We start from the raw sequence: 13768 nt of genomic DNA, 5'->3' as shown, positions 1-13768 counted from the left end.
ATAAGCAGCAGAAGTTGTGTGACTTCGGTTTGAAGCACAGGACACAAGCAGTAGAGAGAATGAAACGTATCTTTCATAGCCTAGTCAGACAGTGCACCTTGAACCACGGCGAAAAAGAAAAAGCTTGATACCTGTTGAGGAACTTCCTGAAGACCCTGCGGTAGGCGTAGCCAGCACGCCTCACTCTGATGTTTTCCTTCAGACCCAGATACTCCACCTGGTGCTTCACCCTAAAGACAGAAAAACCTCATTCAGTATCAGATAAACCACAAATTGATGAAACTTGTTCATTTTTCATACTTTTGTGTTTGTACACATCATTTAGTGATGTGTACAAACACTAATCAATAACAGCCGATTCCTTTTTCTCTAACCTCTAAGGAATCAACTATAAGTCTTTTCATATCACGTGAAGCTTCCACTCATACTAGAGGAAGGGATAATCGGAGGTTATTGTATGCAAATGAGTTGCTTTCCTAACTTTTTCCTCAAACAAAGTAGTCAAACTTCCTGTGAAAACAGCGGTTCCGGTGCTAATTAACGATCCACCCTCACAACAGGAAGGCGGTAGGCTCCGAACAATACACCATCAGACTGTATGTGAACATGTAGTACCCAAAACCTGAGCACAGGGACAAAAGTGTAGGAAACTGAAACAAAGGGATAAAGAACGGGGAATGCCTGAAACATGTCTCACATGTCTTCAGAGGGACAAAAAGACCCCAAAAAGACAAAAGCGCAAAGAAATTTAGTGAAGATAGAAAAAGAAATTGGATAACGATCTCATGTGCTATAATACATACTTAAATAAGAGAAAAATGTAATAAAATTAGCCATAAATAACGTAACACAGCATTTTGGTGATGGTGCATATTGCAAACAGGGTAGTTTTCTATTAGATTTAAACATTTGATAGGACTGTGGATCAGTTTTAACAAACACAAAACCCAGACTTTTGTTTTTAATGTATCACTTTCTGTGCTTTATTTCTTTCATTGTGGTTATAAATGTCATTAATCTGTTTTTTTGTCCTTGATAATGTGTTCGTGCTCCATTTTTAATGGTCTTCGCTTCGTATTTTAGTCAGTTTTCTGTTATTTCATCTTATTTTTAAATCTATTTGTTAATTTTCTATTGTGTTTTCTACAAGACAGCTTGAGGTGGACCTATTATGCTTTTACTTTTTTCCCCTGATATAATAATACAGCACTATGGTTGTATCTGATATGAGCACAACTCAAATATGAGGTCAGACTGCTTTAAAGGCTCAGTTTTAGACAGTTTTTTCCACTCTTAACTCTGCAGGACTAAAAAAAAGGTTTCTTAGAGGAAATTTTAGAGGAAATGAGCATTTTAGATCAACTTCAAGTGTTTCATAGAAATATTAATAGCATATTTTGGTGTCCACAGGACATGCTGTCATGGGTCTGTTTAGCGAGATGAGGTTTTTCATACTTGTTCAGTCTTTTTCTAATTGTACTTTCATTTTCACCAACAAAATGGCAAAACTGCTTTTATAGAAGCGCTCACACTTGCTGATGATCAGTTAATCGAGTGCATTCGATTATCTTAGGGTATACTAAGGGTATACTTAGTTTTTTCCAACAAGCTATTTTTATTTGGGTTCATACATGTTCTTGTAAACATCACTTTTTCATGGTTATCATAAAACTTGCCACTGATTGGCTGCTCCTGCTCAGACCGCCCTCAGGATCGGTCGTGTACACTCGAGTGCTGCCCTCATGTTTTGGCTCTGTAAGCCGTCTAATGAATGTGTCTTAATCTTTAACTTTTCAGGACAACAAGGAGTGGGTGCTAGTGATTCAGTCACTCACCGACTTTCCTCCCAGTCTCTGGGCTTCTTGGTCTCATTTGGTTTGATGCAGCGGATGTAGTGCGGCGTGCATTTCATCAGTGTGCTCACCAGATCGTTGGCTTGTTTCTGAAGGATGGAATTAGAGCAAACATCAAAAAAAGGAAAGATAATGATGAGGCTGGCGCGTCTGTGACTAAATTACTGGCTCTTTGCTGACTGGGAACGCTGAAGGACATCCCACTGAACAGCAAACACGCACATTATCTCAGCAAAGGTCTTTTCCACAGTGACCCTGATAAACAGAAGGCACAGCTGCACTCACACACCTTTATTTTGCTGCCTGCAGTTGTGGGTCGACCCTTCTTGTCAGCATTGAGGTTTTCCGGAAATAGTGCTCTGATGAAGCTACTGTTGGAGGACAGAAAGTGAGAGATTAGGTCAAAAAAAGAAAAGAAAAAAGCTCTTATTATTCTCATATCAACAAAAACAAACAGCTTTAGGGCTAAAAATCACACCAAGGCTTCCAGACAGTGAAAAAAACAAAACAAACAAAAAACGTAGTTAATGATTAAAGAACCGAGGACCCTTGATGAAGGTCACTGATTTAAATTCCTGAACCATTTAGTAAGTTTGAGCTGGGGGTGGCTGGGAAAGCAAAAAAAAAAACAAAAACGTGAGTGTGTGTCCACACTGTGCTGTATTTGTACAAACAGCTTTCTCTGCAGCAAATCCCCACAAGGCCTCTTCTGTAGAGGCCGAGTGAATAGTTTTACTTGAGGAATTCCTTCAAAGAATAAAATAAATAATTTCTTTTGACTGATACTGGGTCTGGAAAAGGAGAAACAGAGAAGAACATTAAAATAAGACAGAGTATCAATCCCACTTCTTCCAGTATTTTTTTCTCCCGTCTTTCTGTAACTAAAGGGGGATTTTTCAGTGAAGTGCTGCTTGTTGACAGTGTGAAATGACTCATGAGGAAAAGGGCTGCTAAAGCTAGTTTTTTACTTCACGGTAGAGATTTAGGTAGTAGATACAGAGTGACATTGTTAAAGAAACTACCTTTGTTTTTAAATTCATATATTTCAAAGTGAATTCATACATTGCTTACATTCTCCCAAATATATATACATAAACACAGGATTTAGACACTGTAAACTTGTGCTGCTTCACCAGTATAACAAATAATTTGGATTTCAGGTGGAAACCCCAGAGCATGAGAAATGAAGCCAGCATGGAAGTGTAAAAACTGAGTCTCCATAAACTTCCATGTTAAAATGATGCAAACATTTTTGGTATTTATAGCTGCTTTACTCAATCTAAACAATTTTTTAAAATAAATGTTATGACTTGATGTGATGTTTGTACTAAAAGACTCTCCAAGAAGTACAGTTTGTGCCTCTAATTGTTGGTGAAATGAAATCGTAGCATTTTATTTTTAGAATTTGTTACTTAGCACTAATCTGTGTGTGTGCAGACTGTGGTCACAGCTGCTAACAGGGCTTCATAACATTCAGCACTTCACCTTGTAGTGTAAAATATAATTACTTCTGGCTCTAAAAACAACCATAGCAACACCTGAAATCCTACAATAGGTCAAAACTTCAAAACACGGCTTGACAAGCTGATGAGTGACATCACAGTGACTACATCCATCTTTAATATACAGTATATGGTCCTGATCGAGGTTCAGCATTAACTTTAAATGCATCACAACACCAGGATGTGTACAAGGGGTAGTTGAAGCATGTAGCTCCACATGTTCGTATCCATATATCTATTTAATTAAAAATGTTATTTAATTTAAATGTATTTATTTGTATTTTATTTTATTTTATTTTTTAAAAACTGGATACTCTTCCTGACACAATCCCAGAGGAACTTGTCTCTCCTCCTGGGATCAAACCAGAGTTCCTTCACTCGTTAGGTGGTTACGTAAATGTCTGCGCTGTGAAGCCACCAGGATTTCTTGCTGCTGGTCAGAATGTGGCAGATATTTGTGAACTTTCCACATCTTCAGGTTCTTCTCAGCTTGAGACATGCGACCGTCAAGATTCAAACATTTCCAAAGTACCTTTTTACTTTGTTGAGCACCATTTAAACTATGCACACACACACACACACACACACACACACACACACACACACACACACACACACACACACACACATACACACACACACGGTGGAGTAACAATAAAGGAACAGTGTGCGTGTTTTAGCTTCGGGAAGTCATTGTCATTTATGGTCCCTTATGAAAATCATAAGATAATAATTTGTATTTCCTCCTCACTCCTTTTTAAAGCCCTGCCTAGTTAATAATGTCGTTTATTTAACTTACTGCTGATGTCTTGTTTTTTTATTATGTTGTCAAGTTCCAATTTATTTAATGAGCTTTTTCAAAGGCTTGTTTAGATACTATGATGCAGGTAAAACTCGATCTTAAATTGACGCACACTTCTGGCTAACATTTGATTAGTGTATGATTTCAAAATGCTGTTTCATGTTGGTGTAAATCCCACACCCTTTCTGGTTTTCCCCCACATTGGGATTTGTTTGATTTTAAACTTCTGACTCCGTGCTTGGACACAGAAGAAAGGATCAACAGTACAAATAGATTCAAAGACTTCTAATACTGTCCAGCTGACAATACTGGTCAGTCCTTTCTTCTCCGTTTGGACCTGCTGCTTGGAGGAATGGGTGTGCTTCCTTCCGCCTCATTGTGTGACTGTGTACGACTCTTTATCTTTGCATGTCGTGTCAAATGCATCAACGCATCTTCTAGCATGTGTCCTAAAGGGATTTTGGTATAACCTCCTTTCGTGCCTTACAAGGAGACCTGCAGGGGTTGCGCAGACAACACAGGCTGTTTACACAGATGGCCACTTCGACACACACAAAAAAAGCCCAAGAAAGCATAACACAGGGGGAACAGACACAACCCCACAAACAACCTGCACTTGCGAGGGCAGATTGAGTAGACCCCGAAAACCGCATTATGGGACAGCAAGCAGATGCGATTGAGGGTAGAGGGCACGGCATAACCCCACCCTGCACACTTTTGCTACATCCCACCAGTTTCCAGATGCACTGCTACGTCTGAAGCTCTTATTCAGCTGGTTTCAATTATAAACATATGATCACAAAGACGACTCCCTTTAAGCGAGCGCCGTAGAAATGCTCGCCACATGTCGGTGCAATGTGCAAAAAGGATTTACTTACATCTCACTGCTCTGCATCAACTCGATGAGGTCGGTAAAGAGGACGTCTCGGTTCCTCTCACAGAAACCTTCCGCGTCGTAGGACACCTGGAGGAGAGACACACAGAAGGATTTCTCAGGAGTCATCTTTATCAAAAGAGGAGAAAACTGAACTCTATGAAACCTTGAGCAAAATGGAAGATGACCCCTGTGTGAAAATAAAAAAGTGTAACTCATATTGTGGCCTAAATAAATGCCCTGAAGTTTATGGGAGAGAAACAAAAACAAAACATGAAGGGTTTCAGGGTCCGAGCTTTACACGTTCCAGGATTAGCATCCTTATAAACCCAGCAGTGGTTTAAGTGTGTAAATTAAACTCCATTATTTCTCCTGTAATGTAGGCTGAGACGGGAGGAATGTTCTGAGCACAGGCATGGGAGCCTCTCGAGCCTTAATGGCACGGCTCATTAAGCTTACGGCATGTGTGCCAGGCTGAGGCCACCACACATCTGGAGAATGACACGAGGCGACCTCTACTCAGACCACCGAAAACCTAAAATAATCCACAAGAAGACTTCTAGTGAGCTGTAATGCTCGGCTCGATGAGCAGGTTTAATACGGGGAGGTAAATTCCTCCACAGACAGACAATGGAGAATGGCAGAGATGGTGCACAAAGCTACTTTAGAAGTGGAAACCTTCTGAGGACAAAATGACGACACAGATGGAGGAACCAGCTGCGTATAACTAGTATTTATGACAGATCATACAAGCACGGAGGAACAGCTCCAACTCCATTAAAAAAATGCCATTTTTTATGGTGTTGGACTTGTTGGTCTCCTACAGCCGGAGACTACATGCAGAAAATATTCTTTCAAAGTTGACGTCAGGGACGAAGACAAGTGCACAGAGATGCTTGACTGTATATATACACACTATGTCGCGGTGTACATTACCGTTTTATGTCTGCAAAAAGCTGAATGGCTTCCCGCTCAAAATGCAGATGACTGCCGTTTGAAGCCAGTTGTCAGGGAAAGCAAACAAACAGATCAAAGTGAAACTGACCTTGCCAGCATAGTGGTGGATGATGAAGCCCTGATTCCAGCTGTTGAAGTGTTCATGGGTGTTGATCTGGACTCGGAGCTTCTGCAGCATCGTCTGGTCGGCCCCCTCGCCCACGGCATGCATGGTGGCGCAAACATCATCCAGGATGCTCATGATGCCAGGAGGATTCTGGGGATCACGGTAAACTTTAGGTTCTTGATCTGTTATAGCTTGAAGATCTTTTTTTGACCTTTTTCTGTCTGATCTGCAGCACATGTATACACAACTGTGGTCTTATATGTAGATCTGAAAGGACTCTGCACCAATTTCAATCAAGTGGCACGAAAAATTTGAGCGGTGGAACATAGGAAACCACACAAAGCTTCGATTTCAAGGCTGAAACAAATTACTACGGCTTGGTATTTATCAAACACACAAAAGACATTTTACACATTTTAAAATGAAAACAGCAGAGCTCATTTAAAACAGCATGTCCTAAAGACTACTCTCACAGTGGTTGTTCCCATTTTTTTTTCATTATGCCCGAGGCTGATCATCGGCCTTCAGACCGGATCGCGGCAACAGCCTCTCAGACTCGGAGAGCAGTTTTAAAAGGACACGCGTAAATTTGTCAGCACATTAGCCAAAGAACTAAACTGTCAGCCACTGATGCAGATCCCCGGCTCCTCTCAGATGGAGCCTTGTGTTAAAACCCTTGTTGTGGATTTCATGGATTAGACCTCTCAGTAGGACATATAAATCAAATTAAGAGGCATGTCGGTGCGTTTGAGGGCATTAAGCTGCGAGTCATGGCAACAGAGCAGAAACTTGGCAGTAAGTTGGGCAACTCAGTTTACAATACTAGTAAACAAGATTAACAAATGATCACACCCTGGTTTATTGTGGTTTATATTTTTTTAGCCTCTAAAAAGATATCTGTTTGTGGAGGAGTCCATTGATGTCAATTATGTTTTTAGAGTGATCGATTTAATTTTTCTTCTCCTCTACTATACAGGTCCAAGGTTTGATCTAATCTCCATACCATTTTACTTTACAAAGTAATCTGTTACTTTCTTGATGATAAAAGCCTAGAGGGTGGATATTTAAATCAACCTCCCCCCCAAAAATAAATTCACCATCACATAGGCAGCATTTTTTTTAAATAACTGAGGTCCTACGAAGATTTTCTGTCATGTTTGTGGTGAATGAAAATGAAAGGCTTTTTTTTCTATATTAAAGAGAAAGAAATGTGTATATTGTGTATGAGCAACAAATGTCCTATTCAGAGTTTATTCACTTTGCTCTCGATGAGATCGCACACAATCTTGTTGTTGAAGTATTCTATAGGAGTCCACTTGATGCCCTCCTGCACATACTCCTCCTGCAAGACATGGAAAAAAAGTTCAGCATTAGAGAATAAAGCATCTGTGGAAAAAAACAAAAATAGAGTGAGGGGGGGGGAAGAAGAGAAGAGTGTGGAGGAACATTACCTGCTCCGCCTTTAGAGTCAGCTCGATGAATATCTGCTGGAGCTTCTCATTCACAAAGTTGATGCAGAACTGCTCGAACCCATTTTTCTGAAGAAGACAACAGGGTGAATAAAATCTGTATAGCCTAAATGAGCTGCATGTCCAGTGGGGTGCGGATATCCTCTAAGCTCAATGGGCTTTGTTTGGACGGGGAGTGATGTACTGACTGCCTGATGTTAAAGGAAGGGGAGCATTGTGCATTTCGCAGCACATACAATGGACCTTCAGCCTGAACTTTAGGCTACAGAGGTCTGCAGCTTCCTTTCTAAAAACCTGCAGTCACCAGAATGCAGCTGACCTTTTCTTATATTGTGCATACAAAAAACTCTTTAACCTGAAAAAACAGCCAAACCTGGATCAGATTAGATGTCGTTTAGCTATCAGAGATAGAGTCACGGTCACCATAGCAACGTCGATAAAAGGGCTAAAGAGCTGTTTGTAAACCACAAATGTCCAGTCTCATTAAACAAAGTAAACAATGACGTAATCAGATTAAAAAAAGCATGCTGAAGACTGCTGCCTCAATTAGGAGATGGGACCTAATCCACATACTTTTTACATTAACCTCATCCTCATCCTTTGTGTTAAATCTGTTTAAATGCTCATTGCTAATAGCAGTTAATCTCATTTTCACATTGCTGCATTCCTGCAGCCATGTGTCAGCCTGAGACATGTCCAAAAAACACTTACTTGGAAAATTTCAAATCCATAAATGTCCAACACGCCAACATTTAACTCCTGATGATCCTTCACCATGGCTTTGTTGATGGACTGAAATTAAAAGATTAAAAGTTGTTATTACCAAAATATAACCGGCTTCAGCACTTTGCATTTACTCTCGCAAAGCACTGTATGCATGTAATCATACCTCGACCAGAAAGTCAAACACACGTGAATGCAGGGCTTTGGAGAGGGCGTCACGCGTGTAACACGCCTGCTCCACGTTCAGCGTCACGTCGATGGACTCCACCGCGCTTCCCCACTTGCTGTCCATCTTTCGACTCGTCAGTTTCTCCTTCAGACGGATGTGGTCAATCCCCAGTAGAAATGCAGGAAAGGCTAAAACTATTATAGGAAAGGAGGGAAAAGAAAGCAGTTGTGACTTTATGGGTGTTATTCTATACAAATATATATTTCATAAGGACTATGATGATTTGGCTATTTAAGAATTTATCATTGCAGAGCTGAAACTATTTTCCAGCTCCTAAAATAAGATGAGATTATATTTTGCTTTTGTCGTTTGTAATCTTTAATTAAATATCTCTTGAGTTATGGAGAATAGTTTGGGGGAAAGACTGGGATGTAGATCAAAGGGAAAGAGCAATTAGCATGTCTTTTTAACGATAGGTTTTCTGACATTTTATAGTTTTAATCCTTAATCAAGAAAACAAGCAGCTGATTAAATGAAAATGATCATAACCACTGTATTTGCTTGACAGTCTTTTGTTATAATATTCTGCTACTGCACTGCTATGATGAGCTGAGAAAAGCGGCATGTAAGGATTGGATCCTTCTCTGAAGTAACTACGAGACACTTCTGTGAAAACCAGCATGCAAATCAATACACAGCACTGGACTCTTCGAAAGGTGCAACCTTTGCATTAGCACAGAAAACACTGAAATCCAGGGTTCAAATAAATCTGCCTTTTTCATGAGCTTCGTACTGCAGCTGAGTGTAGCGTAAAATATAAAAATAGCTGCTACTGAACTCTTCAATAAAAAGTGTGGCACACACCACAGATCAAGCCCCGACCTGGCGCTGATATTGTCCCCTGAGAGCCCCTCCCTGCCTTATTACAGTGACTCACTTCCCCTAAAAGGAAATAGCTCTCAGGCCTGCAGACTCGCTGCGTCTGAGAATGCATCAGACCACTCTAGAAGCCCCCCCTTTTGAGACGTTAGGGTGTGACTGACCATACGCCCGATTAAACCGTGAGGAAAAGTCGTCCTTTGTGTTTGGTAATAAAGGTAATGGCTGCATATGACGGCTGGCGGTGTGGACACATTCTGTGAACTTTGGAAACAATGTAACTCTAATGTAACTCTGTGTTTTCCTGCAGATTTGTTAGTCAAAGCAGCAGTGCATAATGTAGATGTCAGTGCAGACGTTTTCAAAGCTTGCAGCTTCACTCCAGTAAGACATGAACAGTCCTGTGACAGCTCACTTCATTTCCTCAATATCAACTCTTGGATATTTGCATGTTAAATTTGAGCCGTGGGAGTTTTTTAGTCATTGTGGGAGACTGGCCACCTGTTCAGGGTGTACCCTGCCTCTCGCCCCATGGCAGCTGGGACAGACTTCTGTGACAATGAATTGAAGTGATGGATGGAGTTCTTCAGTCCAAAAAGGCATTACTAATTTTTGAACTGAATTAATGTCAACATATTAATGGTGAAAAGAGATGATACCCTCATGTCTTTAAAACTAGCACAGCTCAGAAAAAAAAAAAAAGGACCAAATGCTGGGTGATTTGGCAGTGGCAGTGTCCGTCATCTATTTACAGTCTGCCTACTTTCATCTTTATACTTTTAGTTTTAGTAGTTAATATTGAAGTGGCGTGTGCAGTTTTATATTAGGAGCAGTAATACAACAGCACACTGCAGTTAAAGCACACAGGAAAGGAGCAGGAAAGGCTTAGATTATGAAATGCTGCTGTTACGTCTGCCCTGAACAAACCAGCGCTTTGTAGACTGGCAACTGCACTCTCCCCTGCATCATACAGACGCAGCATGAGGAGAAAAAGAAAAGAGGAAGGGAGAAGGGGGACAGACAAAAAAAAGCATTTTTCCAAGTAATTTTAGTCTCTGACGAAATACGTCCAGACCTTCAATAATAGCATTTTATATTCTGGTGATCTTGCATGGCCTGAAGTACTCCAGACAGCTGGCTGCAGCCCTGCATTAACACAATAAAACTTTAGGGAGTAAAAGTGGTGAAAAAGAAACACCCTCCAAAACCAGAGAAGGGCAGGTCAGGACAAGAACCCAGCGAAAAAACAAAGATTTACCACTACTCAGACTCAGGCCTTAGCGCTCTGTTTCCTTTTGGTGACAAAAATCTTTAGTGACTGGTGATCAGCTCATTGTGCAAGACCACTTACACTCTTCGCTCTCCACAGCAGCGTAGTTCCCCGATTCCTTGAAGCTGATATTTCCCAGGTGCAGGACTCCGGCTACAATCTGAAGCACCATGGAGCGGTCCTCTGGTGCAATGCCAATCACATCCATGGCTTTCTGGGGAAGTAAAAGGGGAAAAAAATAGCATGCTAAATCAGGACCACAGTGGGGGTTTACTCACTCCTGCGGTACCTAGCTCATGTTCTCTAATTACTCCTGTTGTGGTCTCGCTGGTAAACAAAAACAGAAGGAGATCATTGAGAAAAAAAAAAGGAAAAAAGAAAACAAGAGAGGAGTGCTATTGAGAGACTGTGAGCCACATGAACACTGGTATGAGATTCACAGACAAACACAACACCACTGACTCCCAAGCAGACAGAAAGAGTCTGACCGTACCATTGTCTCCTGGAAGTCGCTCTTGTCGTTGATGTCGTCCACTTTGTAGGAGCCAGACTGATTGAGGTAACTGTAGTAATCCAGGCTTGTGATTCCCAGGCTATTCTTCTGCTCCGAGGTGGCTCCTTCTATCAACTGTTGAGCAGAAATTAAGTCTCTAACTGTGTGTACAAAATATATAACGCACAGTTTAAAGAAAGCTGTACTGGCTTCTGAAAACTAGACATGTCTATACATTGGAACGGATAACAGCCCAACTACAACAAAAAGGGCCAACCTTTGAGAAAAATTATAAAATATCTTGACAGGACACTAAAGCCTTAACACTGTTACATCTGTGTTTAGGTATGTAAGTATAGGTATGTATGTATATGTATATGTGTGTTTTTCCTTTTAAATTAAGTTTTCGAATTACCCTCACCATTATATACTGCAGATTTGGTCTCAGATCATGTTGTTGCTGTGAATTGCCTTGCTATTTTTGGCAATAAAAGTTCAAAAAAAGAAAAAAGAAAAAAAAAGAAAGCTGTACTATCGAAAAATGAGAACCTCTGGCCATGCACGACAAAAACAGACTGCTTTTCTAACCCAAACTGTCCTGAAATCACCTCGCAGGCCCTTTTCTCAGGTCACATGTGTTCCTTTCCATATTACAAAAAAGAAAAAAGGCCTCACCTGGTAGAATATATGGAAACTCCTTTCTCCAGGATTCCTCATGACAACACGTGACTTTTCCAGAAGGAAGTTGGAGATTTTCCCGCCGTCTGGTTCACCGCCGGAGCTGAACTGGATCTCAAAGTATTTCCCCTGATGGATCAAAGCATTTTTTTTTGTATTGCAGCCAACTGTAATAAAGCTTAAAAGGCAGCGTATACGGTCTGAAAATACTGGCACCTAGCTGTTCTAAGGCTACTAGCAGTGTGTGTGTGCGTGCGTGTGTGTGTCAGCTTAAATAGAAATATGATCCAGCTTTTTGTCTTACTCTCAACTCCAGACTAGCCTGTATGCAATGTCTCATTATTCAAAGAAAGCACTTCAAATGTAGTGACCTTACACAATTAGTGCCAAACTATTTTTGCTCTTTTAAATTTGAAGCTAAGAATATCTTTTATGGCATCTGCTCTTTATGAATTTAACTAACAGACTCGGTTGAAAAATTTCGGGGGAGTTGCACTTTCTATGTGAAGCTTATTTTTCATTGGTTAAGTTTCTTAGTGAGCCTCAGCGCTTCTGCGTGTGTGTCTTTCTGTGCAGTGCGTCGTCGCAGCACTTCTGGTTAACCGGGACACACACGAGGTTTGATGCCTCATGAAATAAAGCAGAAAACAGAAGGCAAGCTGTTACTGTAAATCTCAAAGGTCTCGAAGGTATGCCACGAAAAAAAAGTTGAGGACTCAGCTTGTTCCACGGCAGCTGCGTCCCTGTCTGTGACTACGAGTGGGAATTTCACTTTAAATTTGATTACACTGTATGTTAAAGGGGGGGAGAGAAGCAGCCTTACAAATCTGCTGGAGTTGTTGTTCCTCAAAGTTTTGGCGTTGCCGAAGGCCTCTAGCAGCGGGTTGGACTGCAGGATGATGTCTTTGACGTGCTGCGAGGAGACAGATTCAGTGAGCTGATGCTACATCACAAACAGATGAGGCAGCAGGTAGAGAAACCACACACTTCACACCCCGACTCTCTGAAAGTTTCCACTAAGATAGCAGCATGGCGCACACATGCACATCTACAGACAGACACACAAAATCTGGAGGGCATTATCCTCGCTATGAGCCATGTGTGTGTCAGAAACACATGAGTTTTAAATCAGTACAGCAGACAGAGATATTCCCCACTTCCAGTATTGTTCACAGAGGCTGAGTGGTATTTCTTGGAAATTTTCTTTTATCAGTCCTGTACTAAAGAAAAACATCCTTCGCTGACACACATTCTTATATGAGTTTAGCCTTTTAACTACGCTGAAGTTCTTCTTGCACTGATGTTTTATTCCAGCATGATCTCGAGATGTCCAAAAATCTGAATAAGTACAAGTACTATTAGATATAGGGCTGTGCGATATGACCAAAATCTCATATCACGATATAAGAATTCTATCGTCCCGATAACGATATAAATCACAAAAATGTAACATTTTCTGTAAATTCTGTGAATCTCGGGCAGCTCGTCTTGCGGGAAGTGTTTCCAGCTGCGCGTCATATAGCTGGAGTCCAGTGTTTTAACCGATGCATGAAACTATACATTTTTAGACATAAGTTGTAACAGCTGACGTTTTCTTAGTGAGTATTTATTACACGGCGTGCTGCGGGTAAAAACCTGTTCTAACGTTTGAGTCTAAGGTTTATTTTTTAGCACCTGGCGGCTCTTTTTTAATTCTCATCCATAAATAATCTGCTCTTTCACGTGATTCAGTTTATTTTGAAAAGTCTCAACAGGATCTTGAGCTTTATTGTGAAAGGTTTATGTGGAACATAAACAAGCGTTCACGCGATGGTGTTACCGTCATTGTTGCTAACGACAACGCATAAAACGGGAGCTTGTCCGTCTGTAGTGTGGTTATATTAAATATAAGAGAAAGAGAGACCTTTAAGAAATTAATATAGCCACTACAGTGACCATCTAAACGATGAAAAAATATTGCTGTAAACAGTTTATTTTGCGACACCACGGAACA

The 13768-nt window shown here is 40.8% G+C and overlaps 1 protein-coding gene across 2 annotated transcripts in view; it reads right to left on the bottom strand.

The window, feature by feature from the left end:
* The window catches only part of myo1ea (myosin IEa), a 49288-nt gene that overhangs the window by 13367 nt on the left and 22153 nt on the right, over window positions 1-13768 (bottom strand). For both annotated transcript variants that reach the window (XM_026168753.2, XM_026168763.2), the window contains exons 6-18: window positions 12599-12688; window positions 11773-11904; window positions 11098-11232; window positions 10686-10818; window positions 8453-8649; window positions 8275-8355; window positions 7546-7632; window positions 7353-7436; window positions 6077-6244; window positions 5036-5121; window positions 2143-2224; window positions 1836-1942; window positions 132-230 (exon numbers count right to left, since the gene is read on the bottom strand). In XM_026168753.2, coding sequence (XP_026024538.2) covers window positions 132-230; window positions 1836-1942; window positions 2143-2224; window positions 5036-5121; window positions 6077-6244; window positions 7353-7436; window positions 7546-7632; window positions 8275-8355; window positions 8453-8649; window positions 10686-10818; window positions 11098-11232; window positions 11773-11904; window positions 12599-12688 — 1481 coding nt within the window. The remainder of the gene's footprint in view (window positions 1-131; window positions 231-1835; window positions 1943-2142; window positions 2225-5035; window positions 5122-6076; window positions 6245-7352; window positions 7437-7545; window positions 7633-8274; window positions 8356-8452; window positions 8650-10685; window positions 10819-11097; window positions 11233-11772; window positions 11905-12598; window positions 12689-13768) is intronic.

This window comes from Astatotilapia calliptera, chromosome 1, assembly GCF_964374335.1.
Source record: "Astatotilapia calliptera chromosome 1, fAstCal68.1, whole genome shotgun sequence".
Classification (NCBI taxonomy): Eukaryota; Metazoa; Chordata; class Actinopteri; order Cichliformes; family Cichlidae; genus Astatotilapia; species Astatotilapia calliptera.
The sequence above is the reverse complement of the archived record's forward strand: the minus strand, read 5'-3'. Positions and strand labels throughout refer to the sequence as shown.